Source organism: Lactuca virosa, chromosome 7 (genome assembly GCF_052849685.1).
Source record: "Lactuca virosa cultivar CGN04683 chromosome 7, Lactuca_virosa_CGN04683_v6, whole genome shotgun sequence".
NCBI classification, from domain to species: Eukaryota; Viridiplantae; Streptophyta; class Magnoliopsida; order Asterales; family Asteraceae; genus Lactuca; species Lactuca virosa.
In genome coordinates, this window is record NC_136432.1 from 220,161,508 (window position 1) to 220,187,887 (window position 26,380).

The window sequence follows — 26,380 nt, forward strand, 5'->3', positions numbered from 1 at the left end:
CCCATGAATCCACATACAAAGAGATCTAAGTTATAGTTCATCAAGCTAAGAGCTTTTTACCTCAGAAAGCTACCAAAGGTGAGTGTGTTCCTGGATCTTGTTCTCCTTCTCCAAGCTTGTTAGCTCTAAGTTCTTGCAACTATCTTCAATGGCACAAAACACACTTAAAAACTCAAGGGATAAACTCTCAATCGAATTAGGGTTTCTGGAGGATAAGGAGGCTGGTAAGGGAGGCCCAAAGGGGGTTTAAGAAGTTTAAATAGGGTGTAAAACCCCGAAAATAGGGTTTCCTCCTGGCAGACCTACTCGTCGAGTCCATGCTTGGACTCGCCGAGTAGACCTTTTAAACCCCGCGTCGTGTCTCACATCTACTCGACGAGTTAGGTTATCAACTCGTCGAGTAGCTCAAAAATAAATGCTTTAATTAAATTAATTGTGTACCAGGAACGGGGCGTTATAGAGGATTTGGTAAATTTTTCACAAAAGGAAACATTTTACATAAGAGTTTTCTAATAAAAAGAGGCGTGGGCATGCAATCGACCGAGCTCAAGTAAGCTCTCCCAAAATTCACATACATGTTTATGTTATGCTTTGAATTGTGAATCTGTGAATCGAATGCTAGATTAGGGATAAGGGTCTGCTCATGGAATGCGGCCAAGGCACATCAAATAAAGCCCATAGTATACTTCACTCGTCCCCTCACTCCACTATGGCATGAAGGAAATCGGGATACCACCATTCTAGGTTGGACTACGAATACAAATTCAGAGGATAATAAGACCCGGTCGTTCTCTGCAACAAACTATGTCTTTAGAAGGCAAAAACCAAACCTCAACTAGTATGTCCTCAACCCCAAATACAATTTAAGAACCCATGACAAACCATTATATCCCACTACCATCAGAAAATCTAATCGTAAGGGTAGTTTATAAATACCTACCCTCATGCCATACACGAGGTATACAATAATTCCCATGAATACCATATAATTTATTACTCTCTAAAGCCCTATCGACTTAAGCATCATATAAGGTCATCGAGTATCAATACGCGTGAAAGCAATTCCACATCATCATCATACACCATCACAACCCATCTACTATTGTTTGGGGTTGGTGTTCACTAGTGACAAGTGAGATAAAGAGAGAAACAGAAGAGAGAGATAGAGAGAAATGGTTTTGATTGGGTGTGAGAACCCGTGACTAGCTTCAATCCACACCACCACTACACCTATTGGGGGCGATGTTCACTAGTGAACATCTCATCCACATAGGATTCCTACCGTGTGAAAAAAAAACCATACCTCATGGCCTAAAATGAGACAAAGAGACTTAATTCATAATTTTATTTATAAAAAAATTAAAAGAAACATACAAAATTAATAATTATTTTAAAAAATATAAAATTCCGAGCCAATGACCCAACTAAAAAGTGTTCCAAGATCCAGGTGCGTGTTGCGCAAGTCGCACACTATTATTTCCTCCGTGTCGCAAACCGAAACCCATCTCTGATATTAACGCTAGCCTGAGAACCGAATTACTTCTGATCATGAAAGATCATCTCAGAAATCCAAATCCTTGAACATTGAAATCAAAGCACCAGATATACTATCCAACATCTCTAATTGATCTCCTCATCATCCTTGTTTAAAGATCTCTTGCACGGATCTTCAATTTTTATCTACTTAAAACCCTAAAAGATTCCCCCGAAAACCATACCGTATTAAGAAAGTTTGTGTCTATTCAAATCGAAATCATACTCAATACTAAAATTGATGTTTCAATTTTAGGTTTTCAGCTGTAAAACAACCTATAGTTAATGCGATGGTGGTCTGCAAGTGCCGAAAGGTATGTACTCGTTTCTTCGTCTTTTATCTCAACGTAATTTATAGGTTTATATACATAATGCTAGGTTTTAATTTGGGCAATTGAATTCGTCGAACATGTTCACTAATGATTAGAGCTCTCAGATCAGATCGAGCTAACAAATTTGTGTCGCCATTGCTGCGAATCTGGGATCTTAGATCCCAATTCGCATAGATGTATTTTTTCTAGAATAGTGCGAATCCTTTTAGATCTAAATACTCGATCAAGTAGCTTTGTTCAATTCACCATGAAAGTTGACCTCAGTTGACGATGGGAGTATGCTGAGTGTAATTTATCATGTTTATTGTTAAACTCGAGTACTAACCAAACCGGATTTGTTGCTCACAGGCAACTAAATTGTACTGCTTCGTGCACAAGGTTCCAGTTTGTGGAGAATGCATCTGTTTTCCAGAGCACCAAATTTGTGTGGTACGTTGTAATATCTCCTACATAGCAGTTGTTTCTATCTATCAAGATGATCACCTTTTCATAGATATCATTTGAGACCATTTAGTTGATTTCTTAGGTTCGAACATACTCAGAATGGGTAATTGATGGAGAGTATGACTGGCCCACAAAGTGTTGCCATTGTCAAGCTGTTCTTGAAGAAGGTGGTGGTTCCCAAACAACACGTCTGGGATGCCTGCGTATGCTATTCTGCACTCAAGAAAAACCCATCATTTTGTTTTTCAGTTTCATAAAATGTTGAAACTACTCCATCTTATGTAATTTCTTTCTTTGTTCTCAGATATCATACACACTAGTTGCTTAGTTTCAAATATTAAAAGCTACCCTCCACACACTGCTCCAGCTGGATATGTTTGTCCTCAATGTTCAACTTCAGTAAGCTCTACTTGTATACTTATATAATGCATTACTATTACTATTACCTGTCTATATTTTACTAATAACCAAATATTACACTTTCTTTGCAGATATGGCCTCCTAAAAGCATCAAAGATTCAGGGTCACGTTTACATTCACAGTTGAAGGAAGCAATTATCCAGGTAATCCAGTTTCAAAGAACTTTTCTTTTTTCAAGATTTGCTTCTTCACATAAGTATTGATCTTGTTATGTTATGCAGACTGGAATGGAGAAGAATGTGTTTGGAAACAATCCGGTTTCATTCCCAACTCCTGCTATATCCTCAGATCCCTTGACAAAAGATCCCTCCTCTGTGAATGGTTCTTCTTCTTCTTCTAAACCTTCAAGCATAGACATTGTGGAGATAGATGTTCCTAATTCAGCAAATCACTCAAGAAGCCCAACTTCTGGTGTTGTAAGTACTTTATCTTGAGCTTTCCATTTCCATCTTAAGAATCCAATTCCAATTCCAATTGTAATGCAGCCTGGTGCTACAACAAGAAAGAGTGCACAACAAGTAGAAAGGCAAAACTCTGAGGTTTCTTATTATGCAGATGATGAAGATGCTAATCGGAAGAAGTACACTAGGAGAGGTGAGAAAGTTGGATCTTTTAATACCAAGGGCATTTTAGTCTTTTTCACTATATCAAAAAATAAAATTTTGTAATTTGTAGGGACATTTCGGCATAAGTTTCTTCGGTCATTGATACCATTTTGGTCAAGTGCATTGCCAACTTTACCAGTGACTGCACCCCCTAGAAAAGATGGAAATCCAGATGAGTCGACTCAGACTCATAGGCCCCACCATAGGCCTTCAAGGATGGATCCAAGAAAAATACTTCTGGTTATAGCAATCATGTAAGATAATCATAAGATCTCTTCATTTAATTTTTTTTTTATATTTATTATAATTATTATAATATAATAATTTGGATGCAGGGCGTGTTTAGCAACAATGGGAATTCTGTATTACAGAATTGCACAACGAGGGTTTGGGGAAGAGGTGGTGGGCCAGGAGGAGGAACAGTGAGGATGATTTTAGAGGGTTTTGATTGTCTGTGTTTCATCTCATGATGGATGATATTATAATTTGGATGATTATGAAAAATGAAAGGATTGATTGCACTTGCACATTGTTTGTTTTGTGGACAGATATATTAGAAGTATAATACTGTTTTGTTAAAGTTGCACATTATGTTAGGGTCACTTTCTTTTATTTTTATTCCATTTAATTGTTACAACTTACAACTACTTTTTCTGGTTTTTAGCTTTCTTTTCCATTTTGTACTTATAAAACATATATAAAAATATAGAAAGTTAGAAAGATATGTAACTTTCGAAAAAAATTTAAGAATGCCTTTAGTTGTCGACTACTATTAGAACAAAAGCACTAGCTAACAGTTGCATAATGAGGCATTATTAGAAGCAATATTGGCTGCTAAGGGACTAAATGCACAAATGGTGTAGAGCAATCAAGAGAAAGTGAACCCAACATTACACTTGAAATGAGGATTATGTGTGGGAGCACCAAAAAGGGGATTCAAGAAAGGTATGAGAGATCCGTGGCTTTGAACCGGGCATTCATGAAAGGTCCATATGATAGACTTACTTTCAACAGTGGGGATTGATTCCAACAATGGAACACATTAAGTGGCTTATGTTATTGTAGAAGCAAAAACAACCAATTCTGGACCAATGACTGACTTCGAAATTTGAATCATAAAATATGAGTTCTTACATGTTAGAAAGGTTTAGGGTTTGGATTTGGATTTAGGGCTTATACCTTCTAGTTTTTCATGAAAGAACCCTTCACAAACCCTTCGGGACCCTTCATACAGTCACCCAAATTCCTGATACATTTTAGCCTAGTGCATCTAAGCAAGAAGATGAAGGGCATATGATCGTATTATTTTGGTCGTATGGCCGTACAACGTATGTACAATCTGTGTACATGCTCATACAACCGATATGTAACCCTTGGATTTTTGAGTCTACCATCTAACCCTTGTATGCACATACAAATTTGTTGCAAGAACATACAAGTAGGTATACATCCATACCAGATGGAGGTACTACTTGTACGTATTGGGGCAGTAGGGGGTATAATGGATTGAGTCGCATATCCGTACACTTTTGTTTGAGAGTTTGTACCTGGACCAACCATACACCCGTATGTTTTTATGTCAAGACTATACGGATTTGACTTGTAGGAAAAATGTTTAGAAATGATTATAGAAAGAGAGGTATGATATGTAGGGATCTTCCAAGCCTATAGAAGAAGGGGTAAGCCCGTACATAGGGTTGTAGAACCCGTACCATGTCCACCGTGGAGAATTCTTGGGTAGCTTCGCTTGTAGAGTTTAGTAAGTCTTGTGCTTGATTGTTATGGCTTATAAGTTATCAATGAACACACTAAGAAGGTAAAGAGAGTTCATTCACAAGCTAGGGAGATGAATACATAGTATTTTGAACATATTCCCCTATGATGTCTTAATTTTCATTTTGTGTTTGTAATATGATATAATATGTGTTACTTGTTACTTTATAAACTATTTGTACATTTTAAAAGTAAACATTCTAAAGAATTGAATAAATTTTGAAAACGGAGACATCTTTAAAATGATTTAACATTATCTAAGACGCTTTATGTTGCATTCATTGATATAGTTGGGTATGAATCAAGAGATTGTTGTGGTCCGGACACTTAAAAATAGACTTGGATATCCACATAACAAGAAAAAGTTGTGTGCCATTCTAAAAGGCCTTCACAATATGTTGGATCTTGCAAAGCCTTCGTGTGGCACATGTGTGATTGTTCACATGTTACCTAGTGTATGATGTTTGAGCCTTGTTTACTTGGTATGCATCATGTTAGCTATGACAACAAACTCTATTTAACCACTAAATTTGTGGAGATGGACCAATGAGTCTTTTAAGAGACCAAAGACATATACTTAAATCCCTTAGACTATCCCCATTAGCAACCCAAGCCAATCCAAATTTTCTATTAAAAAAATATTCTCTTTCTTGCACCTATACAATTATACAACTCAATCCAATAAAAATTTCATTCCCATTAACAACCCAACCGAAACCAACTATTTATTATAAATAAAAAATTAACATGAAATATGAATTATATCGATATTATACTCTATTTAAAGATGACATTTTTTTACAAAATTTATTATTTTTTATTAATTTTATTTAGATAATATTTGATGTCCAAATTACAAATTCATTGAAAACATAGAATATGACATATAAAAAAAAGGGAAATAAATCAAGGGAGCATGTGTGTGAGTTGGGTTGTGGTGGTGGCCTAGTTCACCGTTTAATTTTTATTTTCTTTTCTCTTCTTTTTATTTTATTCTTTGTATTAAAAAATAAAAATAAAATAAAAGTGAAAGATGAAACATAAGCATAACCCACTTTGAAAGACAAACGATTAAAATAATATGACAGTGATGTAAATATGAAAGATGATCTTGAGAATAAGTAATACATATTTTGAAGAAGAGGAGATAGTCACATTTATAGCCAGATGTTTGGGTCTAGAAATAGCTTATTTTCACATCCTTTAATAAAATTGATTTGTACACACACTTTAGGTCAATTTTAGAGAAATATCTAAACATTAAAAAACCTAACTAAGATCAAGAAAATCTTTTATTTCCAAGCTTCAACCCGAGTTTCTTTCACTTGCTTCAATTAAGCTCAAATAGCCAACATCGATCGATCATGAGAAATTTTAGGTCAACCTATCCAATTAAATTCAAATTCAGATCCATAGTTGGACAAAACCAAAACCAAAATATTCTTCATGGATTTTTGTTTGCTCACAATATGCAAACAACATATCGATCGTATTAACAAATCACCAATAAACCTGAAATGGCCACCATAGGTTCAGGGCATATTTCTACACCAATAATTGATTTTGATTATCAAGAACAAACAATAGAAGTTCATTAATTAAAAATATCTAAAATAAAAATTATTAATCAATAGGTAAATGATTTTAATGATTGAAATATATAAATTAAAGAATAACTGCCAGTATGAGAGTATGAATAATGCCAATATAATAACTCTATTAATTCACATATTAAAACTAAATTCACAAATTATAATATTAAATTAATACGTTATTATATAAAATTCGCGTTGAATTCATACGTAATCCCGAACACCCCAATATTCAAAAGAAAAAGAATGGCAGAGTTCCTAACAACTCCCATGGAAGCTTTCTCCTCTAAAATCCACGAAAACGTGCAATCACAACCCTTCAATGGAGTTCTTCATCAATCTATCGTATATAATTTATGCTTCTTTCGTCTTCGCAATATTAGTTTAAAATCGGAGATCGTGCAAATGGCCGGCATATGTTTCCTAAACAATTAAGTTCCATCACTATCAATGCCAGATCTATCCAGGGTTTTGCTCCATGACTTCACCTAAATCACTACACGAACACGTAGAAGAAGAAGAAGGAGAAGAAATATATTTATGTTCCTTATTCAACATGCGACAACATCGCCGGGAATATCTCGGAACGCGGTTTCGCACCTCCTTCTTCAGTGACTGGTGTGTTTTTCTTCTTTCGTCACCAACAATTACGAGTTTCTTCAATTTCAGATCCTTTTTTTTATACAAAAAACCTGAGAGATCTCTACAGCTCATTGAATCTCTGTTATATCTATAAACAAATGCAATCTATCTATCTCTCTTTGCCTTCGTCATCAATATCCAAGTTGATCGTTTTGTTATCATTGAAATGTGTTAGTTAACCTCTTTTCGGTTTCAAAATTGACAAAAATTAACATCGTGTACATATATGTGTAACTACGTTTTAATCATATAGTATAAATCGTTTGGAAAATTAAGAACAAAATCGATCAAATCAAAAGTTGCAATGGGAAGTTCGATTGGTTTTTTTTAATCTAAAAATTAGCCAAATGTAGGAAGATTTTGATCATTCAAGATCACAATAAGTGGCTTGAAATGAAGAATGGAGTTTTTTAGATGAACAATTAACGAATATCCCCTTCTCAATTCTCAATGATGCCCCTTCTGACACGTATCCCTGTCAGCATGTTGATTAATCTGATTCAAACCCTATGAAAGGTCACGTTAGCTGTATTAGCACCTAAACAAACATTCTAATGATTGTTTATGACATAATCAAATTCTTCTATTTTAATATGAATATAATATGGTGATTAAACAAACTAAACCAATCAACTGACACATAACCCATCCATAAATAGCTTCTCTTGACACTTGTGACATGACAGATAACTCCAAACATTTATTCTTTCATTTCTATTTCTATTTTCAACTATACAAAAATGGAATCTGTGTCTACTCTTTTGGAAGGAGAAAGGAACTACTTTAGTGGAACATATGTTAGTGAAGAAGCTGATTTCATGGCACAATTACTTGGTAACTTTTCAACTAAATCACCTAAAACTTCCACCTTTGACGATTCTTCTTCCTCTTCTTCTGCATTTTGGTCACAATCACACCATGAATCCACCATGAAAGATGATTACGAAGCTTCAATATCCATTTCAGATAATACAAACACCAATAGTCTTCTTTTTCCCACTTCAAGTGGGGAAAGCTACCTCTCAATCTCCTCTTCAGGGGGCAACAACAAAAGGGGTATTTCCGTCATTCCTTTTTTCTCAAAAATGGAAGGAGAGGAAGCAACTGAGTTCGATAACATGACACCAAGTTCTAGGAAACGCTCTTATAGCTTTGATGATGTATGTTGACATTGACATAGATCAAATTTTGTTTTTACAATTTACTAAATATAAAAATGTAATTGGTTTTGATGAAGTTTTTTTTAATGATTTGTAGGTTCAAATGGGTTGGAAGAAGACAAAGTTTACAAGCATGAATGACTCAGATGATGACTCAAATAGATTGCAAGATTTAAGTCCAAGACCACAAGGGGTTCCAATGGCGAATTCAAGTGGCAAGAAAAGAGCAAGTAATGGCTCAGCAACCGATAGCCAAAGTGTCTACGCGAAGGTATGCTGGTTACAGTGTAGGAGTTTCAGTTCCAATACAGATATCTGGACACTGTGTTTTGGGCTCTTATGTCATTCAGAAGAATTACCTTTTTGCTGACAAAGTAACTTCTTTTTATCTTTTGTAGAAAAGAAGAGAGAGAATCAATGAAAGATTGAGAATATTACAGAGTCTTGTTCCTAATGGTACAAAGGTACGTAATTGTTTTTTAAATTATCTTTTTTTAAGTTATATTTTTTTACTACAATTTCATAAAAAAAAGGTTTTAATATTTCGTTTTTTTTGTAATGAAGGTTGACATAAGCACGATGCTTGAGGAAGCTGTTCAATATGTTAAATTTTTGCAACTCCAAATCAAGGTTAGTAGACATTAAACAAACACAAACAACAAGAATAAAAGGAATTTCAAATCATTAGTTTCAAATCATGAATTGAGATTGAAGATTGAAGATTGAAGCTAATGATGTTATGTTGTTTGCAGCTTTTGAGCTCTGATGATCTATGGATGTATGCTCCTCTTGCGTACAATGGTATGGACATTGGACTTGATATAACTCTCCCTTCTCCAAGATAATACATGATTCCATGATTCTACATTTTGCCTTTTTTTATTCAATTTTTTGAGTCCATAACAAGATATGCTTCTATGTTCAACCTTCATGGTTTTTTTTTTTTCATGAACATGGTGTCTTAAATGTTTATGGACATGAGCTTTTTCTTGAGTTCCTCATAGTTTTTGTATGAAAAAATGTTTGCTAATTTGTTGCAAACAGAGTGTTGAGCATTTCTTGATAAATGAAAATTGTCAATTTGTTCTTCTCAATTCTCATGTTATTTTAACAATTCTTGATAAACGATGAACACGCAGCTAGGGCTCACATTTGATCTCTTTCTCTCTCATATGTGCAAAAGACATGAATGCCCTTGTCATCCTTATCATTGAAAATAGCCCTAAATGTCTAAATCTAATTCAAATTGGACACAGAGCAAGTTTTCTACAAGTTCTACACTAGCACTTTGCTTAATGTGTCACTCTAGTCTATATAAAGATGTGTGTAAACTCTTCAAGGGATAATTATGTCTTTTCACGCATGATTCTCGCTCACATGATTCACCACTCCACTTTGGTTGTCAAGAGGCATGTATTGTGCCATGATAGCTCTGATCTCTGAATCCATGTATGACTGAAAAAATGAGATATAAATGTAACTTAATTTCAAGAAAAAGGGCAATACATAACATAATTTATCATTTAATCGATTTAGGGTTTATTTCTTTTTTACTTAATATGGACAAATGACTTAATGTAAGGGTAAAATGGTCATTTGGTCTCACTGAAACAAACTTTATGTACACAACACTTTATCCAGATAGACATCATTAGTCATTTAGTGATTAAACCAATATACTTTTTTTTTTTTTTTTACCATTTTGAAAAAGAAAAAGGTGAAAAGACCAACTTACCCTCCATCTATACTTGTATACAAGATATGCTCCACCTGCAGCCATTGCTAAGCTCAAGAAAATAATCCACATGGCAGCCCATGAAGATTTACCTTTGCCAGCTGTCTTACCTGCAACAAATCATCATTTATATTTTATAATAATAATAATAATAAATATATTGAAATAAAAATAAAAAAAATGAAAAACATACTTATGCAGGTATCATGGTCTTTATAATAAAGAAAATCACCACTACAACTACACTCATAGCTTCCCCATGTATTCTTGCAACTGCATTCTGGACATTGGCATGCTTTCTTCTCTTTACATTCATCAACATCTGTGTTCAATAATTTCATCTTATTTACCAAATTACCCTTCTAAAACCCTTCCACCTTTTCATTATTTCAAAAATATAAAATTTATTTACCTTCACAACTTTTCACACCATCGCCTTTAAACCCCAAAGGACATGCACATTTCCCGTTTTCATTATCCTGTTACAAACCCTACTTTAGAATCCATGATTCCATTCCATTCCATCATTATTCATATTCATACCAAAAAGTCTAAATCAAAAGAGAGCACAAACCAGACAAGCTGAGAATGAATCACCATCTCGGCTTTCGTGCCAACATCCTCCATTATTGATCTTACAATGCCCTGGCCCACTTGCTACAAAAAAACATATACTTAATTACCAAAATACCCTTGAAAATTAATTTTTATATTCTTGACTTTAAAAAAATGAAAGTATTAGTATTATACCTACACATGAGGTATACCCATCTCCTTTGAATTGTACTCCATCAACCAAAGGACACTCACAAACTCTCCCACGAAATGTATCCTGTATAAAATTTATAAAAATTATAAAAAATATAAGCAGAGTTTTATAAATTTTTGAGCTATGAGATATAAAAAAAAATAAAAAAAAAAGGTACCTTGCATGCAGTGACATTGGTGGATTTATCATGCCAGCAACCACCATTATTCTCCAAGCACTCGTTTGTTTCCACACCTTCCAATTTTTTTTTTAGTAAAAAAGAATTCTTGAATATTTAAAAAATAAAATAAAATAAAAATGAAGATTATAGATTTAGGGTTTTACCATCACTAAGACAAACAGCAGGCTCGGTTGTTTCTTCAAAACCAGAGCAAATGGCCTTCAAAACAGCACCTTTTTCTAACTTTCCTGTGAACAAAAATTGAGTAATGTAAGGAATGGAATGGAATGGTTGATTCCATTCCTTCATTCTATTCCATTCCATTCCATCAATAAATGTAAAAACTAACCTCGGTATTGTCTATTATTAACCACAAGTGTGGGCAATATCGTCACATCACCTCTTGACCCCTTCCCAATCTGCAATTTCCATAGTAGTCCATTAATTATATTCCCAAAACCAATCAATGATAAAAAAAAAAACATTATATTAATGTCTAAAAATATATATTAAAAAAAAAAACATACTTGAGCATCTTGTTCTTCTTTAAGGAGAATATTATCCGAATCCGCATTAGGGTCTCCCATACACTTCTCAATCTTTCCCAAATCAAGTCCTACACATTCACAAAAAAAAAAAAAAAAACACATTACTATGAATAAACCCTAAACCCTAAACCCTGAAAAGATACTTTACCTAGGGATTTGATGACCTCATCAGCACACTCCTTATTATACTTCTTCTCTTTCATGGGACACCTTATTTGAAAATCTGTAACATAATCCCACCAAATCCACGCTTTTCTACTCTCATTTGCCACTTTAAACACACACAATTGTCTCAAATTTTCAATAACCACATCTTTTCCTTCATACCCTGTGCTAAAATCCTGTTCAGGATCAGGTGCGCAATACCTTCCATGATTTATACACTGTGATTTACACTGTTTACTAATGGTAAACGCTTGAGGACAATACCATGTGATATAATGAGGGGTAAAAAGGGAATATCCACCCTTCTCAAGAATTTGTGCTGCCCCTTTGAAACTCTTCACAAACTCCATTAACATGTCGCATTTAACTCCACATTCATCGTTGCTGTTTGTCCATAGTTCATATTCGACTCGATCATCTGGATGTGGAACGGATTCTCTCCAATCAAGATTTAGGTTTACCATGTCGCCGTTACTGATTGCTTTTTTCAGGGTTTCACCGAAGTTATTGGAGATTAATGCCGATGGGATTGTTATGTTTTCTATGTATTTTGAAGAGGAACCGTCTTCTTCAGGTCTATCCATGGTGATTAGTGGTTCGTCAATGTCGTCTGCAACAAGAACAGCTGATGCACCAGCGTTTTGGGCGTTCCATACTTTCAAAGCAAAAAAACAATCTGGATAACAAACAAAAATTTGAAGGAGATTACAAAATCAATCAAATAAACAATGAAATGATTTAGATTGCGACACTTAATTATAAAATTAGCTGAATCCCAAATTCGTATTTGTCGTATCACCAAAAACAAATCATAAACTAAGATCTTCAAACTTAAATTATAAACATACCTCCACGATCGAGAAGAACAAATTTAGGCAATGCTCCGGGATTTGCTTTGAAAGAAATCCGGAATTCGTCGAACTTTCGACAACCTTTTTTGTTTTCTTTCGGGTAATCGACTGTTCCGGCCATACTACCGCCGTACTGAGGAATTCCGAAGTTGCCAATGGCACTGTCGTGATTTCCTTTGATGGATTCAGGAGAAGTAACTGTTAAGCTGTTTTTTTCAACTACAAACCTACCAATTGCTGATTCATGATGCATGCAGCTCAGTAGCATAAACCCTAGAAGGAGTTTAATCATCATCGATTCTCGATGCGCCATAGTAGAAATTGTTTCGAGAAATAAATTGGGGGGTTTTGGTTGAAGAAACGTTGTTCACTTCATCAGGTCTATGATCCTTCTATGCTCCATTTAAATTAATGGGAGAACCAACTATTCAACTTCGGTCATAAAGTACAATTTTTCTCGTGACCAAAATGGAAAAAGACAAATACTTTAGAAAACCTTTTTAGAACATGTATAAAATATATATTCTTTTTGTTGTTTGGTTTGTGGATTGGATAGGATTTGATGGGAATTGAATTTGAATTCCGAGAAATTCTCATGATTTGTTGCAAAATTATAGAGACTTGAATTATGTTGGAATTAATGAAATACTTGGTTTCAATATTTCCTCCTAAAATCTATGACTATTTTGGGGTGATAATGGTGGTTTTGAGAGAAGAAAAAAAAGGTAGATGGTATTGTGAATTTTTAGGTATCATTAAAATGACAAGGGTTCTATGTATTTGGCTACTGATTATGATTTAGATATATATAAATAAAATTTTAAAATCTCTAGGTATATTCCATTGATTTTTCAGCAAAGATTAATATTTATGTGAATTGGTGTTTTAAAAGCAATTCAAAATATAACTATAATACCATAAAATTTTAGTAGTTGTAATGTATGTGTTGTTTATATCGAGTTAGCACAATTTAAGATTAATTTCTTGATAGATAAATAAAAAAGGAAAGAATACTTACTTGAAGGGAAATATGATTTAGTGGAGTCGAAGATGATGATGTCCTTAGTTACTACTAAACTTCGCTTTATAATGATGTCTTTGTTGATTAAACCCAATGGATGAATTTTTACTAAACCCGGTAATGAAGCAGGTTTTGACCCTGATCCGCTCCAAACTCGTGTAAAATTAACGAGTTTGGATCATATTCTATGCCGTTTACCCATTAAGGACCCGTACCCGTTAACCATTTTATTAAAAGGGTCGGATATGGATCACTATCGCTCCGATCCGTTTATGACTCGTCTCGTCTAAAATTTTGAAATATAAATTAATTATTTATAATTTATAATACATTTATCAATCTTCACATGAAGAAATCGAGGATTTAGATTGTTAGACGTTCCACTTCAACTTCCCGGTTCAATTCCTAATCCAAATGGCCAATTGCAGTCGACTCCCAATATAATCGAATCTATAATATTTGAAATCGATATTCTACAATTAAGACTAAAGAGCAAGAAGAAAAGAGCTTCAATCAAGATTCAAGAACAAGAAGAAAATGTTGCAATCGGGTGATCGACATTCAACGATCATAATACATTAGAAAGGTTATTTATATAGCTATAATTGAAGTTTATTTTGGAATGAACGTTGTTTGGTTTTAGTGATCATATTATGGTATGTGGAGAGGTGTTTGACTTGCTGGAAAGTCAAGGCCGAGCGTCAACGACCTCAAAAGAAAGTGGAGCTGTTGGGAGTTCCCGTTTGAAAATGGGAAGAGATTACGATGAATTTCATCACAAAGTTACCCAGAACGACGTGCAGAGTGGATTCGATATGGGTCCTCGTGGATCGGTTGACCAAGAGCGCGCATTTCATTCTGACTCAGGAGAGTATTTCGGTGGAAAAGCTAACCGATATCTACATTCGGGAGGTGGTAGTACGTCATGGGGTGTTGGTTTATGTGGTATCTGATAGGGATGTTCGGTTTACTTCCAGGTTCTGGAAGAGATTCCATGAGGAGTTGGGTACCCGTTTGTATTTCAGCACGACCTTCCACCCGCAGACTGATGGTCAGAGTGAGCGGACTATCCAGACTTTGGAAGATATGCTGCGGGCATGTGTTTTGGATTTTGGTGGTAGTTGGGATATGTATATTCCTTTGGCGGAATTTTCATATAACGACAGTTATCACGCCAACATTGATCGACCTCATTTTGAGATGCTCTATGGGAGGAAGTATAGGACCCCAATATGTTGGGGAGAGTTCGGTCAGCGGGTCACGCGGTACTCAAGACGATGGAATTGATTCAGCAGGTTCGCAACAGACTTCAGACAGCTCAAAGCCAGTAGAAGAGTACGTAGACAAACGCCGACCAGACTTGGAATTTCAGGTTGGAGATATGATACTCCTGAATGTGTCACTTTGGAAAAGTGTCATCCAATTCAAGAAGTGGAGCAAGCTGGGCCCCAAGTATATTGATCCTTTCAAGGTATTAGCCCGAGTTCGTATACGTTCCATGGACGTTCCATTTAAATGATGTTCCATGGACCAAAATAAACAACAAAGAAAAGAAAAACTCATTTAATAACGTTCCATGGACGTTCGTCGCACATGATTATTCCCTCGAGGTCGTATTACGTTTCATGGACGTGCGTCGCATGCGAACGCGTCACAACCAAATAAATGAGTTTGACGTTTGTGCCATTGACGAAATGATTGGTGGAGAATAGTTTTCGCGGTTCCTACCAATTTTTGGGTTCCTATTGGACCCGGACCCTATATATATATATATATATATATATATATATATATATATATATATATATATATATATATATATATATATACATATATATATATATATATATATGGGAAAAGGGAATATACATTACAGCCCCACCTAAGCTTAGGTACTAAACCTCTTGAAAATACATTGTTTTACTATATAAAGATTACGGTTAATGGATTCACGATTAATACTTCAAGATGTAAATTCAAGATCGAAACAATAGGGTTTAGGGTTTAGGGTTTAGATTTAGGGTTTAGGGTTTAGGGTTTAGGTTTAGGTTTAGGGTTTAGATTTAGGATTTAGTGTTTAGGTTTAGGGTTTAGGGTTAGGGTTTGGATTTAGGGTTTAGGGTTTACATTTAGGGTTTAGGGTTTAGGGTTTAAATTTAGGGTTTAGGGTTTAAATTTAGGGTTTAGGGTTTAGTAATGTTCACTTGGGTGAAGTAATAAACGATAATTGAGGAAAGAAAACTGAGATGGTAAAACGATAATGAAAGAAAGAAATGTTATGGAGGATGATATATTTACCAAGTGAAACCAAACCGAGTATATTTAGCATGTTAAAACGCCATATTTTAGAAGTTTAGTACCTAAGCTTAGGTGGGGCTGTAATGTATATTCCCTATCCCCTATATATATATATATATATATATATATATATATATATATATATATATATATATATATATATATATATATATATATATATATATATATATATATATATATTTAGATTGTATAAAACCGCAACGCATCGGAAAATTATGGTTTTTGAAAAATTAAAATTGCACATTTGGTTTTACGTTTAGTTTTGTTTTTCCGGTCTCAATTGTTTTTGCAGTTTTTTTAGTTTGAGATTTTGTTTTTGCTAACCTCTATATTTTGGCATTCAAAACAATTACAAACAAAAAATGTACGAGTATAATCCACATAAATGTCCATATATTCATGAAATTATAAATACGTTCGAAAATAATAAAAAACATACTCAACAAATGAAATATTTACCATCTGTATTACATCCTTAGAAACGAAAAACGAGACTGGAACTCAAATTGTTAGATAATTGTTTACAACTTAATTTAGACGAGATTTTTTAGGATGCCCACAATTAAGATTTGTGCTTCAACAACCAAAGTGTCGTTCCACAAGAAGCCCTTTTTGGAGTCATGAAGATCGCTTAACAGCATAAAACAAGGGAACCCCCAACCATCAGATGTTTTGCAAAACCAATGGTCAGCTTCTGCAATGTATAGACTCCATCAAGAAAAGCATACATATAGATAGCAACATCAAGAAGATTTAGTGACGAAAAATGAAGTTTTTAGCTACAAATGAGAGGATTTTATGTATGATCTTATACCTTTACTTTCATGGGTACTGCCGAATTCATGGGTTTTTACCCGAATCTTGAATTTTGCATAAACTCTCCACTCATCCGATCCAGAACCAGATCCAACATCATGTGGTCTTAGAAAGATTGAAAGATTTGTGTTTTTTCCTGTTTTGGATCCTTTAGGATACAAAGATAATTTCCTGTTTCACACATATTCAAATCAACAATAACATATCAACCTCTCGTCATCTCTCCTAAAAACTCATTTGGAGAGAAAACTAATAACTATGCACATCTCACATGGTATCAGAACAAAAGTCTACAATATCATGTTCTCCTTAAGGACTTTATATTGTATTGAAAAACTAACGAGTTATCAAAAGAAACGAACGTACCATTTCACTTGGCCAACTTTGAAATCCTCAGAGTACAACGCTTCATCTTTTAAAGCCGAAAAATTAGCAATTGTCCAAATGTGTGTATTCATCGTTGTTGGGGGCTTGATCATCGACAAACATTGATCTTTTTGCGCATATTTTGGGACAACAAAAACCTCGGCTCCAAACTCACATGAATCCCCAAAAAGGTAACCGTTTTCAGCCTCCTTAAACGAATCTAGTGACATGAGTTTCCGGAAGCCCCATCTCGTTTTCTTCTCATGGAACCTCGTACGTTTACCATCCCCACCTATATATAACCATATACAACAACATGAACCCGAAAACAACCCCATTATATATTTGGTCTCAAAGTACAAACGTTGTACCTTGAATGGTTAGATAGTTGTGGCGTATATGATCGTAAATCAAGATTTTGAAGTACACATAAACCTCCCACCCTCTTTCAAGGCTTTGTGTGTCACATATGACAAGATAAAGAGAAATGTGATCGTTTATGTATTCTTCCTCGTTTCCTTTTGGATATAGTTCTAGTTTCCTGAAAATTTTGATTCTCGAATATCTCATTATGTACGAAAGTTGGTTATATAATTATCATGGTATTTATATATAGTCTAGGGACTATTTTCATCATAAATTGTCCATCGACTTATATACAATCATAATTCATAGGCATAATAATATATACTAACGGAAACAACCCCTTAATGAGAAAGAAAAACTAACCATTTGTATCCGCTAGCTTCAAAAACATCGGATTCATACTTTACTATTCCAGCTTCAAACAAAAGAGAGAATGACTCGAGCTTCAGTTTGTAGTGTGCGGGTTCGTTGTTTCCACTTGATATAGATACACCTGCAATAATTAATTGATCATAGCGTTAATGGAACAAAACTCTCCCAAATCATTCTATTCACGAACACTCCAAACCATTGTTGCAATAGTAATTATGACAAAAATGGTTCTTACTTCTAGAAAGCGCCGTTGTTTCTTGAACTTCCATAGCTTTCGTCCTACAAATTTGAGTCTGATACATTCGATCAACAACTTCTGTAAACGCTTTCTCCACATTCGTATCTCTCAAAGCAGATGTCTCAATAAAATACAAAGATTCTTTCTCAGCAAATGACTTTCCGACCTCCGTCAAAACAGTAACCGAGTGTACAACATCTGATTTATTTCCGATCAACATCAAAACCATATTCGGATCTGCATGGTTCCTCAAATCTGCTAACCATCGTTGTATGTTTACAAATGTGATATGTTTAGTAACATCGTAGACCAGGAGTGCACCGGTTGCACCACGGTAGTAGGCGTCGGTGATGGCTCGAACTTTCTTGTGGCCTGAAGTGTCCCAGATTTGAACCATGATGTGCTTTCCGTCGATGTGGAGGGTTTTGGTGGCGAACTCGACTCCGATGGTGGAGTTAAATTCGAGGGTGAATTTGTTGTCGCAGAATCTGGAGAGTAAGTTGGATTTTCCGACATGGGAGTCGCCGATTAGAATGAGTTTGAAGAAGTGGTCGTGGGTGTGATCTTCTTCCCGGCGGCTTGACATCTTTGAGTCCAGATTAGGGTTATTTGCAAAGGATTTAAAAGTCGTTTGTTATGAACACATGATGTGCTTCTTGTTGGCATAGAGAGTAGAGACGAACGTAAAGACGTGAAGGAAAACAAAATGCATAGAAATGTACGAATCATGGTAAAAAAAAGGATATAATCGCTTGGAATAAGTTAAGAAAAAAATGACAAAATTAAGTTTCATAGAACGAGATATGGTAACACTACATTTTTATTTATTACATAGTTTATTCTAAAACATTTATGTTGCGTTTAGTTACGAAAAAATAATTTTCATTTTCTGTTTTTCGTTTTCCCTTTACAGTTTTCGTTTTCCGTTTTCGGTTTTCGGTTTTCATTGAAAAATTTAGAAAACACGTTTAGTTAAAACTTATTCATTTTTCATTTTCAGTTTTAGAAAATTAGAAAACGTGTTTAGATGTTTATTTTTCTATCGGTTTTCATTTTTAGAAAACGGTAGTGGTGGTAGGGTGGGCGTGGGGACGGTGGCAGTGGCAGCGACGGGGGGCAGTGGTGGTGTCGATGATGGCGACGGTGGTGGCGGTGGCAGCTGTGGTGGTGATGACAGACGGTGGTGGTGGCGACGGCAATTGTGGCAGTGGTGGTGATGGCGGCGGTGGTGGTGGTGGTGATGGGGTAGTGGTGGTGATGGTGATGGTGATGGTAGGTCATGATTGTGGTAATGGTGTTGGGTGGGTGAGTGGGTGAGTGTGAGTTTGTGGGTGGGTGTGTGTGTGTGTGCTTGTGGGGGTTGGTGTGTGTGTGTGTGTGTGTTTGTGGGTATGTGTGTTTGTGGGGGCGGGTGTGTGTTTGTGTGTGTGTGTGTTTTGTGGGGGTGTGGGTGGGTGTGTGTATGTGTGAGGGGGGGGGGGGGTTGGTGTGTGTGTGTTTGTGGGTGTGTGGGGGTTGGTGTGTGTGTGTGTGTGTGTATTTGTGGGTATGTGTGTTTGTGGGGGTGTGGGTGTGTTTGTGGGGGTGGGTGTGTGTGTGTGTGTTTGTGGGGTGTGGGTGGGTGTGTGTGTGTGTTTGTGGGGGTTGGTGTGTGCGTGTGTTTGTGGGTGTGTGTGTGTGTGTGTGTGTATGTGTGGGGTGGGGGTGGGGTGTGTGTGTGTGTGTGGGTGGATGTGTTTGTGGGTGGATGTGTTTGTGGGTGTGTGGGTGTGTGTGTGTGTGTGTGTTTGTGGGGGTGGGCTTGGAAGTGTTAAGGTGAGGGTAGGTAGATGTGGAAGGGGTTGGAAGTGGGTGTTTATATTTTAGAAAAATTTTGGAATTAGAAAAATGTGGAAAACAATGATTATCGGTTTTCCAAAAATTTCCAACTTCTTTGTAATTTTAAAAAACGGAAAATTTTCATTTTCCGTGAAAAATTTAGAAAAATTGACGAACTAAACGCATTTTCAAAATTCTCATTTTTCTTGGAAAATTTTTCGGAAAACGACCCATTTTTCCGCAACTAAACGCACCCTTAGGTTGCGTTTAGTTACGGAAAAACAGTTTTCATTTTCTGTTTTTCGTTTTCCCTTTTCAGTTTTCATTTTTCGTTTTTGGTTTTCATTGGAAAATTTAGAAAACGCGTTTAGTTAAAACTTATTCATTTTTCATTTTCAGTTTTAGAACATTAGAAAACGTGTTTAGATGTGTATTTTCTATCGGTTTTCATTTTTAGAAAACGGTAGCGGTGGTAGAGTGGGCGTGGGGACGGTGGCGGTGGTGGGGGCAGCGGCGGGGGGACAGGCGGTGGTGGTGGTGGCGGCAATTATGGCAGTGGTAGTGATGGCGGCGGTGGTGGTGGTGGTGATGGGGTAGTGGTGGTAGTGATGGTGATGGTGATGGTAGGTCGGTGATTGTGGTAGTGGTGTTGGGTGGGTGTGTGTGTTTGTGTGAGTGTGGGGTGGGTGTAAGTTTGTGGGGGTTGGTGTGTGTATGTTTGTAGGTGTGTGTGTGTGTGTTTGTGGGGGTGGGGGTGGGTGTGGGTGTGTGTGTGTGTGTTTGTGGGGGTTGGTGGTGTGTGTGTGGGTGTGTGTGTGGGTGGGTGTTTATGGGTGTGTGTGTGGGTATGTGTGTTTGTGGGGGCGTGAGTGAGGGTGGGTGATGATGTATGGTCTATTAGCATGACCTAGACCACTCTAGCGTGCCAGCCCTGCCTGGTGCGCTCCCGTGCCAGCCTTGCTAGGGACTCCCCCGCCGGCCCGGCCTGGCGCCCCTGGCCTGGCTCTCCCTTGCCAGCCTTGCTGTGGACTCCCTTGCCAGCCTCGCTGGGGACTCTCCTGCCGGCCCGGCCTGGCGCTCCCTTACCAGCCTTTCCTGGTGCGCGCGCGCCAGCCTTGCCTGGTGCGCGCTCGCTAGCCCCGCCCTGCGCCTCCGGGCGGCCTCGCCCAGCTCCTTGCTAGCTGGGCCTGAATTGGGCTGGCCCAAGGCCTGACCTAATTCCCCTTTACCTAATTGTCCCCTATATAATGAACAATATCTCCTCCATGGAGGGGGATCCTTCCCTTTGGCTCAGCTGCCACCCTAGACTCCGGCCGGGTGGCTCAGTCGCCACCCTCCCCCGTCAACCACCATACACCACCAGCACCAAGATGGTTCTCTCTAGCTAAAGAGAACCATCTCAGATCTATCAGATGATCTAACTTGACCGTCGGAGTCCGCTCCCGGGGAACAGTCCCTGGGGCGGCTCTAACGATCTTGTCTGTTGTGACCTCGCAGATCCGTCTCCGGCGTAGAAGCATCTACTCAGAGCAGGTGGTTCGGAGCCAGGTCGCATCATTTGGCGTCATACCGGACTCGAACAAGCAGAAACCATCTCGTTCTCATCTAGATTTGCTCAGATCTGTCATTTCAGCTAAGGTTTTCTTTAGATCTGTTCATTTCTAACACCATTTGGTTCAGATCCGTTTGGCTTTGGCCAAGATCTGTTCAAATCGATTTGGTTTTTGACAAGATCTTTTCAGATCTGTCTAACCATCGTTCAGATCTCTTGATATGCTTAGTTTTATGCACAGATCTTTTGATTTGCTTGTTTTTTCGCTCAGATCTTTTGATATGTTTGAGTTTTCTCGATTAGATCTTCAGATCTGTCTTGTTTTTGCTCAGATGTCTAGATATGTTTTGTTTTAGCTCATCTGATCAACTCTCAAGTCTTACAAAAACTTTATCAGATCTCATTTTCGTCTATGTTTTGATGTGTTCTTCAGCAAGTCATGAAGAAAGAAACTCTTATGAGTTCTTAACCCATTTTTCGTTTTTATTTTGGTGTTTCATCAAACAACCTGAGAAGAAGATAAATTTTTGTGGTTATTTACCCTATCTCCAGTTGTTTTTATCAAGAAACCACCACTAGTTTGTAATTCTATGTGTACAACTTCATCTAAGTTGCTTTGGTGCTTTCTTTAGAAGCTCAGAGAAGAGAAACGAAATTTTTTCCAGATCTGCTCTTGCTCACATCTTGATAGCTTGTTGAGCAAGCTGAAGAAGAATAGAAAGTTTATGAGAAAAAAAACCTTTTCAGATTCGTTTTTGTTTATGTTTTGGTGTTTTTTCAGCAAGTCTGAAAAAGAAAAAAAAATTTGTTGTTTATTGGGTAGAAGTTTGGAAGAAGAACAGAAGTTTTTAATAGTTTTACTTTATTCCAGCTTATCTTGATGGTTTATTTGAGCAAGATGAGGGTAAAATAAGCCTCTATAAGTTTTTTATTCTATTTTCAGTTCATGATTAGCAAGAAAATCTTTTAGTTCATAATTTACCAAGAACAAAACTCTTCTCAGATCTGTTTCTTTTTTATATTCTGAAGATTTGTTCAGCAAGTGGGAAGAAAAGAAGTTTTTAAGAGTTTTATCTCAGTTTATATATTACCAAAAATTCGTTTTTAGCTATGATTTTTTGAATGCAATCCCATCTCTGCAGCAATTGTTTGTGCATACAGCTATGTAGCTTGTACATTTTATAAAACCTTCAAAAAAAAAGATGAGGGGAGATGGAAGTATTCAGTGTATACTTTAAGCTATAAGACTCTCTCAGATATGTCTTGTTTATGCTTTGGGGTTCGAAAAAAAAACATATGAAAGTTATCTTTACCCAATAGTTTACCATTTTTAGTTAGTGTTTCCTAAAGAAAGAAAAAAAAAAGGTTACCATAACTTACAGTTTCGTGGTTAGTCAAAATATAAAAGAAAAAGAAAGGGTGTAAGGATGAACAGAAAGTAACCAGCAAAAAAATAAAAAGAGGAAAAAGATACGTATACAAAGTTGGTGACTCCTTTTCACATCAATAAAGAAAAAATCAAATACAACAGCTGTATGGCTCTTTTGGCCGACCAAAAAGGTGCACGGTACAGTACATGGTACGCATATACCTTTCCAAAGCTGGGAAAAGACAAAAAGGGACCCATTAATATAAAAAAAAAGACAAAAGCTACAAAACAAAGTCAGGTGGACCCACCCAGTCCAATTCGGCAGGCCCCACCTCGTCGGATCACCTACAGCCGACGGGAAACTCCAAGCTCCAGAGTCGCGGATCACAATCGCCATCCTCGGCGTCTCTCGCCCAGCCGGCAGCAGCTCCGCTGAACACTATCATCTCCAACAGCTCTGACCACAACCATCGTCTCGCAACAACAACCTTCTCCTATAATCATCACTGGGAAGCACCTCCAAATTGTTGGCCACCCACCGCAGTAAACTCCGAAGAAACACCTCCTTTTGCCAACAACAACTGGAGCTAACCTGTTGTAGGTCAACCATTTTCTCCGACGGGTGCAATCCGGCTGCTGTGAACGATCGATCGCAAGTCGCTAACTACCGACGATAACACCCAGATCATCACTCGTCGTCACCAACCAAAGCCACAACATCACAGTTGTACCATCACCCGTCGCGACCACCTTCAAGAAACGATTCAATGAACTATCGTCGTCGGAGGATCCCGTGGCTTTGATCCCTGCCACAGTTGATAGACTCCGACGAAGAACCAGCAAATCCAGCGCCTCCGATTGCCAGCCGCTAAAAATGCTCTACCATCATCGCCGCCTGCAGCCAAACCACCTCCAATCAGCGACTCAACTGATTAGCGCCGACGGCTGGTGTAACACTCGTGTTTCTAGCCTAGGCATTAATATTAAGGTGATAGTCTAGGTTAACCTTTGTAACTCATTTTGAAGAAATGAAAAAGGAATTATGTGAATTCTATGTGTTTTATGTGTTTTATGCTTAATTACTAGGAGTTAATTAATTAAGAATAAAAATGAGCGTCAAAATTAAATTTTAGATAAAGCCGATATCTATTAAGAAAGTTGTAGTGGTCGTGACAAAGGATTACGGATATATAAAGAATCCCGAAATCCGAGTTATAACGAAGAAGTTATGACCTGTCGAAGTTTCACGACAAAACCGGCTCGGTGCTTAATGTCGTAAAAAGTGAGTTTTCGATAAACTACTTTTTAGCCTTAGTGATCTAAACGAAACTTGTAGTGTTCGTTAAACCGAGAGTAGGTATAAAAAGAACGCCCAAATCTGACTTCGTATGAGGAAGTTATGATTTTTCGAAGTTTCAGCTTAGCAGTAGACAGCTAAAAACTCGAATTTTAGATCGAGTGATTTTTAGCCGACACAACCTAAACGAGAATCGAAGGTCTCGTCATTAGTAGCACAACGGTAAAAAGTCTGACTAAAACGGACGTCGTATGAAGAAGTTATGAATTTTTAACAGATTTCCTGTCCCGGTCTGTTAAAAATAATAATATAAAAATTAAATTCAAAATTAGCCGACGAAGTCTAAACGGAAGTTGTAGAGCGTAATTTTACCTACGCGTGCATATAAAGAACGTCAAAAACAGAGCTCGTATGCGAAAGTTATGGATTTTAGAAGTTTTTGCACAAAAACCGAGAAAATTCGCATAGTCACGATTTGCCACGTCACCCTCGCTTAGAAAGTGCCACGTGTCCGAAATTGGTGAGTCAGGCGAGCCACATGTCCGAACTGCTGAGTCATCCGAGCACCTGGCCTGATCCGAAGTGGTCCAATAGCGGTGCGACACGTACTCTCTTCCCTCGTGTCCGAAACCTCGCAAGAATGCCACGGATCCCCCCTACTTCGGACTAGACCTCGGTCCAATCAGGAGAGGACAACGAGGCCTTCGCACGTGCAGCCACCTGCGCACCCTCGCCTGCGAACCCCACCACCATAACCGACTTCGGACCCCTATAAATAGAAGGGTCCTACAAGCCTTCCCGGGTACTTTTGGGATTTCACCATTTTTCACCCCTTTCTTCATATTTTCTTCATCTTAACATTCCCCGAAGCCCCGGTATCGATTATAAGCCCCGGAATACGCCACGAAGTGCCCGTGAAGCCCGGAAAATTTATCTTTTCGGTTTCGAAGCCCGGCTTTTGCAGAGCCCGGTTTCTCAATAAAACTCCCGGTTTTATTAGAAACGGTCGTTTTAGGAAACGAATTGCTGCCCGATTTTCATCAAAACATGTGAGTGTGTAGTTAGTTTCAATTTACACATAGATATGAAGTATTTACCTTAAAATACATGTTATGTGTAAATATGTTAATTGTTTATTTGAGGTGACTGTTGAATTGATGTTTTATACAAGTTTTAAACTGTATATGTATTTTATCTACAAATATGTTGGGTAGAACATGGGTAGACAAAATAGTCGGTGGGTGTTAAAATGATGAGAGGCCTCGGTGTCGGTGTCGGTGTCGGTGTCGGTGTCGCTGTCGGTGTTGTTGTTGGTGTTGTTGTAGTCGTCTAGCGGAGTATAGATGACGGACCTTTCTAGACAGTCCAATGGTACACTAGCAAGTTCGCAACTTGTAGGTGTTGATGAACTAAATGTTCATTGGTGTACTCCAATCCCCCTCATGGTTGCCTTTAGGACATGTATGGTTGAGGAGTCCCCTTAGCAGTAGTGTCCAACCCGATGATATTCCTTAGGTTAAGTCCCTTGTGTTAGGTGTTTAGGGACGTAAAGTGAGGACAACGGGAATGGGTAATCAGGGTTATTGTTGATTGGTGAACTTAATATGTTATTATTATTGTGGGTTGAAAACCCTATATACTCACCAGGCTCCCAAGTCTGACCCACTCAGCTTTTTATGATTATAGGTAGTGGACCCCGAGCATAGTCGGAGGACGATGAGAGATTTTTGATTATAGGCCAGTAGTTGTAAATAACCGTAGTAAGGCTTATAATGTCTTGTTTATGCTTTTGATCTGTATCGGAACATGACATCCCGAGGTTTTGATATATATATGGAAAATATATACCTTCTTAAAGAAGGGTTTTGATAAACTTTTATCATGTTTTATTTTGGGGACCTATTCCGCAACATCTTTTGAAAAGATTTCTCTGATTTTAATTTAAAAAGCATAAATTAAATCGGTCTTTTCTGGCCGAGAAATTAGGGGATGTCACAGCTAGATCGCCACCTCGATCCATTTCTGCAGATAAGGAGCACAATTGGCGATTTATGACCATCCAGCAATAGTAGCTCCAGCGCTAGTCTCTCTCAGTACCGTCAATCGCCACCATCGGA

General features: G+C 37.3%; 4 protein-coding genes across 8 annotated transcripts; 2 read left to right on the plus strand and 2 right to left on the minus strand.

The window, feature by feature from the left end:
- The first annotated feature begins 1,446 nt into the window (after positions 1-1,446).
- On the plus strand, positions 1,447-3,914 carry LOC145126025 (uncharacterized). The gene is made up of 9 exons (XM_079061428.1): positions 1,447-1,847; positions 2,214-2,294; positions 2,392-2,512; positions 2,614-2,708; positions 2,801-2,872; positions 2,951-3,145; positions 3,215-3,323; positions 3,405-3,588; positions 3,670-3,914. Exons 1-9 carry the CDS (start codon positions 1,824-1,826, stop codon positions 3,758-3,760), a joined length of 972 nt encoding a protein of 323 aa, XP_078917554.1. The 5' UTR covers positions 1,447-1,823; the 3' UTR covers positions 3,761-3,914.
- Positions 3,915-6,923: 3,009 nt separating this feature from the next.
- LOC145123378 (transcription factor bHLH84-like) lies at positions 6,924-9,595 on the plus strand. Of its 5 annotated transcripts, XM_079058592.1 has the most exons (7): positions 6,924-7,317; positions 8,110-8,175; positions 8,308-8,501; positions 8,599-8,772; positions 8,900-8,965; positions 9,066-9,131; positions 9,254-9,595. In XM_079058592.1, the coding sequence occupies exons 2-7, from the start codon at positions 8,160-8,162 to the stop codon at positions 9,344-9,346; spliced, it is 609 nt and encodes a 202-aa protein (XP_078914718.1). In that variant the 5' UTR covers positions 6,924-7,317; positions 8,110-8,159; the 3' UTR covers positions 9,347-9,595. The 5 variants fall into 5 exon arrangements, with proteins under 5 accessions (XP_078914718.1, XP_078914717.1, XP_078914716.1 ...); XM_079058591.1 differs by having other exon boundaries at positions 6,924-8,175; XM_079058590.1 differs by having other exon boundaries at positions 8,110-8,501.
- Positions 9,596-9,674: 79 nt separating this feature from the next.
- On the minus strand, positions 9,675-13,164 carry LOC145123377 (vacuolar-sorting receptor 1-like). The gene is made up of 12 exons (XM_079058588.1): positions 12,727-13,164; positions 11,862-12,554; positions 11,693-11,781; positions 11,515-11,584; positions 11,330-11,413; positions 11,163-11,239; positions 10,987-11,068; positions 10,811-10,893; positions 10,649-10,715; positions 10,430-10,558; positions 10,237-10,346; positions 9,675-9,956 (listed from the first exon to the last, which is right to left on the minus strand). Exons 1-12 carry the CDS (start codon positions 13,040-13,042, stop codon positions 9,858-9,860), a joined length of 1,899 nt encoding a protein of 632 aa, XP_078914714.1. The 5' UTR covers positions 13,043-13,164; the 3' UTR covers positions 9,675-9,857.
- A 3,298-nt stretch (positions 13,165-16,462) lies between these two features.
- LOC145124719 (uncharacterized) lies at positions 16,463-18,915 on the minus strand. Its single transcript, XM_079060167.1, has 6 exons — positions 18,225-18,915; positions 17,981-18,110; positions 17,623-17,792; positions 17,252-17,543; positions 16,884-17,056; positions 16,463-16,763 (listed from the first exon to the last, which is right to left on the minus strand). The coding sequence occupies exons 1-6, from the start codon at positions 18,811-18,813 to the stop codon at positions 16,603-16,605; spliced, it is 1,515 nt and encodes a 504-aa protein (XP_078916293.1). The 5' UTR covers positions 18,814-18,915; the 3' UTR covers positions 16,463-16,602.
- Between the last annotated feature and the right edge of the window lie 7,465 nt (positions 18,916-26,380).

Bases quoted from the DNA above. Each gene is read 5' to 3' on its own strand.
- LOC145123378 (XM_079058589.1), top strand. From the start codon at position 8,082: ATGGAATCTGTGTCTACTCTTTTGGAAGGAGAAAGGAACTACTTTAGT. The intron at 8,773-8,899 runs GTATGCTGGTTA...TATCTTTTGTAG, and splicing joins GCCAAAGTGTCTACGCGAAG to AAAAGAAGAGAGAGAATCAA. The intron at 9,132-9,253 runs GTTAGTAGACAT...TGTTGTTTGCAG, and splicing joins TTTTGCAACTCCAAATCAAG to CTTTTGAGCTCTGATGATCT.
- LOC145123377 (XM_079058588.1), bottom strand. From the start codon at position 13,042: ATGGCGCATCGAGAATCGATGATGATTAAACTCCTTCTAGGGTTTATG. The intron at 10,894-10,986 runs GTATAATACTAA...GTTTTTTTGTAG, and splicing joins TGGGTATACCTCATGTGTAG to CAAGTGGGCCAGGGCATTGT. The intron at 9,957-10,236 runs GTAAGTTGGTCT...TCATTTTTTCAG, and splicing joins TATACAAGTATAGATGGAGG to TCATACATGGATTCAGAGAT.
- LOC145126025 (XM_079061428.1), top strand. From the start codon at position 1,824: ATGGTGGTCTGCAAGTGCCGAAAG. The intron at 2,709-2,800 runs GTAAGCTCTACT...CTTTCTTTGCAG, and splicing joins GTCCTCAATGTTCAACTTCA to ATATGGCCTCCTAAAAGCAT. The intron at 3,146-3,214 runs GTAAGTACTTTA...ATTGTAATGCAG, and splicing joins GAAGCCCAACTTCTGGTGTT to CCTGGTGCTACAACAAGAAA.
- LOC145124719 (XM_079060167.1), bottom strand. From the start codon at position 18,813: ATGTCAAGCCGCCGGGAAGAAGATCACACCCACGACCACTTCTTCAAA. The intron at 18,111-18,224 runs GTAAGAACCATT...TAATTATTGCAG, and splicing joins AACAACGGCGCTTTCTAGAA to GTGTATCTATATCAAGTGGA. The intron at 17,544-17,622 runs GTACAACGTTTG...GGTTATATATAG, and splicing joins CAACTATCTAACCATTCAAG to GTGGGGATGGTAAACGTACG.